Source organism: Tupaia chinensis, unplaced genomic scaffold (assembly GCF_000334495.1).
Source record: "Tupaia chinensis unplaced genomic scaffold, TupChi_1.0 Scaffold143624_1, whole genome shotgun sequence".
In the NCBI taxonomy this organism is placed as follows: Eukaryota; Metazoa; Chordata; class Mammalia; order Scandentia; family Tupaiidae; genus Tupaia; species Tupaia belangeri.
In genome coordinates, this window is record NW_006203472.1 from 1,028,874 (window position 1) to 1,032,974 (window position 4,101).

At 61.3% G+C, this 4,101-nt stretch overlaps 1 protein-coding gene across 1 annotated transcript in view; it reads left to right on the forward strand.

Moving 5' to 3' along the window:
• The window catches only part of ANO9 (anoctamin 9), a 21,469-nt gene that overhangs the window by 12,573 nt on the left and 4,795 nt on the right, over positions 1 to 4,101 (forward strand). Inside the window, exons 8-15 of the mRNA XM_027766686.1 lie at positions 718 to 852; positions 959 to 1,055; positions 1,234 to 1,294; positions 1,406 to 1,488; positions 1,570 to 1,674; positions 1,744 to 1,908; positions 2,094 to 2,130; positions 2,358 to 2,469. Of these exons, the coding sequence (XP_027622487.1) occupies positions 718 to 852; positions 959 to 1,055; positions 1,234 to 1,294; positions 1,406 to 1,488; positions 1,570 to 1,674; positions 1,744 to 1,908; positions 2,094 to 2,130; positions 2,358 to 2,469 (795 nt within the window). The remainder of the gene's footprint in view (positions 1 to 717; positions 853 to 958; positions 1,056 to 1,233; positions 1,295 to 1,405; positions 1,489 to 1,569; positions 1,675 to 1,743; positions 1,909 to 2,093; positions 2,131 to 2,357; positions 2,470 to 4,101) is intronic.

Genomic DNA, 4,101 nt, shown 5'->3' on the forward strand with positions numbered 1-4,101 from the left:
GGCCTGGGCCTGGCCAGACCTGAAGGCGGCTCAGGACTGGGAGGGCTGGGTCCACCAAGGTCATGCAAGGCCACCCTGACCCAGCTCTGGGGTTTCAGAATCCGAATCGTGAACTTCATCCTAAACTGCAAGCCGGCAGCTGGTGGTAAGGAGGACAGGACAGGCAGGTGGCTGGGAGGGCACCGACATGGGTGTACTGGGCAGGGCCCTTCCTTGGCCTTCATGCCTCTCTGACTTGTGACTCCTTGTTACCCCCAGAGTCATTCGAGGATTTGGTGAAGGATGGGGTCTTTAAGACCAAGTTCCCATTGCACAAGGTGAGGGCTGGGCCTGCAGGGGAGGAGGGTCTGGGGCGGGACCCCAAGGCTGAGGAGCTCAGCCTGTCACTGTGACCAGGGGGAGGAAGACCTGAAGAAGACGTGGGCCCAGTGGAGAAACGTGGTCCGCAACCAGCCGATTAATGAGATCAGGTAACGCGGCCGCAAACAGCGCCTGTGCCAGACCGCACACGGGCATGCCTTCACACACCTGTGCCAGGAGACACGCCGCACCCACACGTACCCGTGCCCCTCACACACCGGGGCCAGGGGTGCGTCCCCTAGGACACACTTGTGGCCTGTACCACTCACAGCCACGCCTCTGCCCCCACTGATGCTGTCACCGCAGACACGCGGGGCCCCGCCGCCCCGTGACAGCCGCCCTGCTGCTGTGCCGTAGGAACTACTTCGGCGAGAAGGTGGCGCTGTACTTTGCTTGGCTCGGCTGGTATACCTACATGCTGGTGCCCGCTGCCGTCGTGGGCCTCGTCGTCTTCCTGAGCGGGTTCGCCCTGTTCGATGCCAGCCAGATCAGGTGGGCTGGGGCTGGGACGGGGGCTGGGACCGGGGCTGGGGCTGGGGCGGGAGGCCAGGCCCTGCATCTGGAAAGAGCCGACACCGGCCTTGCCCTCGCATCCCAGCAAGGAGATCTGTGAGGCCCACGACGTGCTCATGTGTCCTCTCGGCGACCACGGCCGCAAGTACCAGAAGCTCTCGGACACCTGCACCTTCGCCAAGGTGTGCCTCGCCGGGGTCCCTCCAGGGCCTGTGGGAGGGCTGGCTCGTCTGTCCACCGAAGGAGAGGGAGGGAGGCTGAGGCTCAGAACCCTGCAGAGCTGCCCTCACCCCCTGCTGGGGGATGCTGGGCGGGGGCCCCAGCCTCCAGGCCTCCCCCCGACCGCCGCCCCTCCCCCAGCTCACACACCTCTTCGACAACGAGGGCACTGTGGTGTTTGCCATCTTCATGGCTCTGTGGGGTGAGTTGCTGCCAGGCACCCCGGGGGGTCTCAGCGGTACTGGCCTGAGCCCCCAGGCCCACCTGCAGGCCCACCTCCTGGGTGCCATGACAGCCCGCCTGCTCTCTGCAGCCACGGTGTTCCTGGAGATCTGGAAGCGGGAGCGAGCCCGCGTGGTCCTGGACTGGCACCTGTACGGGTGGGATGAGGACCAGGTAGGCCCACCCGGTGTGTGAGGTGTGTGTCCCTGCCCAGGGTCTGCCCCGTCTGAGGCTTGTGCCCCTTTGTCCCGTCAGGAGGAGCTGGCCCTTGAGCTCATTAACTGCCCCGACTACCGGCTGCGGCTGCACCAGCACTCCTTCCTGCGCAGCGGAGTCATCCTCGTCCTGTCACTGTTCATGGTGCTGCGGGGACCCGCGGGGGGCTGGCGCGGGGGCCGGGGCAGCCCCTCACCTGGTCCTGCCCCCCAGATCTGTCTCATGATTGGCATGGCCCACGTCCTGGTGGTCTACCGCGTCCTGGCTGCCGCCCTCTTCAGCAACTTGTCCCTGCCCTTCCTGGAGGAGCAGGTGACCACAGCCGTGGTGGTTTCTGGAGCCCTGGTGCACTATGCCACCATCCTTGTCATGACAAAGGTGAGGGGCAAAAGCCAAGGGGACCATGAAGGAAAGGAGTGGTCTTGGCGGATGGGGGCCCCGTGAGCCCCCTCAGCCCCAACCCCTGCGGGCCGTGAGCCCCCTCAGCCCCCACCCCTGCGGGCCATGAGCCCCCTCAGCCCCACCCCTGCGGGCCATGAGTCCACTCAGCCCCATCCCTGCAGGTGAACAAGTGGATGGCACTGAAGCTTTGTGACTTTGGTGAGAGGAGGGGCTTGCTGGGCTGAGGGGCTTGGGCTGCGGTGGGGAACCCAGGAGGGGTCTTTCCTGCTGTGCCCAGCGCCTCTCCTCCAAGCAGGGCCTCTCTTTGTACCTGGAGAACAGTGAGCGCCCCAGGGGTCCCCCGCGTTGTCTGGAAAGGGACAGACCAAGAGTGGGATGGCTGTCAGGTACGGGGTAGGGGAGGGACAGGCCACGTGTCATTCCAGAGAAGCCCAGGACCTTCTCTGAGCGAGAGAGCAAGTTCACCATCAAGTTCTTCACACTGCAGTTCTTCGCCCACTTCTCCTCCCTCATGTACATCGCCTTCATCCTGGGCAGGTAGGGGCTGCCTCCGCCCCCTCTGACCCAGCTCCCGCCTTTTAAAGTGACATCAGTTCGAGACCAGCAGTTGGTGTAAAGGCTATGTCGCTGGACTCCCATGTAGTCCCGGTGGCGTAAACTCACGCTGGGCGTGTGTGTATGCGTGCCCAAGATCCCCCACCCCCGGGGGTGATTTTTTTTCTTTCTATCTCTCTGTCTCTGTCTTTCTGGTCAGTGCATGTTCATTATAGCAAAAAACTCTCCAAAAAAAAAAAGAACCAAAAAGATGCGTTTTAAATCTTTAAAATAATTCGTGCTTAAAACAAGTAGAGACCCTGAGCACTCCCCAGGTCCCAGAGGTGACCCTGGAGCAGTCTGCTGGGTCTTTCAGACTTTTTATGCCCACGTATAGCCGCCGACAGAAGTGGGTCTGTCCTGTGAGTCAGCCTATCTACCTTCTACGCTGAAAATGCACTGTGGGTGTCTGCTGCTGGAGTGTGCGTTCCAGGACGGCCTTTGTGGGGTTCACGTCACCACTTAGTGGACATGTGGGTCCTTTCCGTTTTGGGCGTATAAACAAAGCTGCAGCAAATACCCTCAGGAGCCTTCCCTCCCAGCTGGTCTGTCCTTGGGGCCCCCTTCTGGTGCTGCCCTCTCCCTCAGGCTGTGCATGGCCCGGTCTTCTGGAAGCCCCTCTCCCTCTCCACATAGGACCCCTTGTCCCTGAATGTCACGCCTTCCTCTTCTCACTTTGCTCCCTGACTTTCCAGAAGCTTCCTTCTGTTTCCTTTCTTGAGGGTGTGCTGGCCCCGCTCGCTATGGTGGCATTCTGGGTTGGACGCTGTTTTCCCTCAGATCCCTGGAGCAGGGCTCCCCAACCCCATGGGCCACAGACCAGTACCTGTGTGTGGCCTGTTAGGAACCAGCTGCACAGCAGGTGAGTGGCCTGCGAGGGAGGGAGTGAAGCTGCAGCTGTGTTTGGAGCTGGCTCCCCAGGGCTCACAGCACCGCCTGAGCTCCGCCTCCTGCCAGATCGGCTGTGGCATTAGATTCTCGTGGGAGCGCAGACCCTACTGTGAACTGTGCACTCCAGGGATCTAGTCTGTGTACTCCCATAAGCCATCCCCCCAGGAGAAATGGCCTTCCTCAGAACCTGTCGCTGGTGCCAAAAAGGCTGGGGCCCACTGCCCTGCAGGACCGCTTCCCTCGGGTTGCTGCAGCCCGGCTCTGCCAGCCCGGCTCTGCCCGTGCGGCTCATGGTCTCTCATGGTCTCGTCTTCTCATAGTTCCCGCACTGTGCCTCAGTGCCCTTTTTCATTCAGCGTGCTTCCATAATTCCTCTCTCTCTCCTATGTCTCCAATCCCTTTTTCTTTTATTTTTTTAATCTCCACTGGCTTATTCCCGCCATCACACAAATATGCTGCAATACCTCTTTCAGAGAGATTTCACCTCGCCCGTGGCTTTCGGTCTCCCTCTGCCACCCTTATTCTCCCGCCACCTCCGCGGCCGGCTTTGGCTCTTCTCCAGATCTCTGTGCCCGCTTAGGGACCCTGTGATCAAACAGGCACCCCCAGATAACCCAGGACAATCCCATCACTAGGTTGGGAGTGATTAGCAAGCCCAGCACCCTCTGCTGTGGCAGGGAAAAA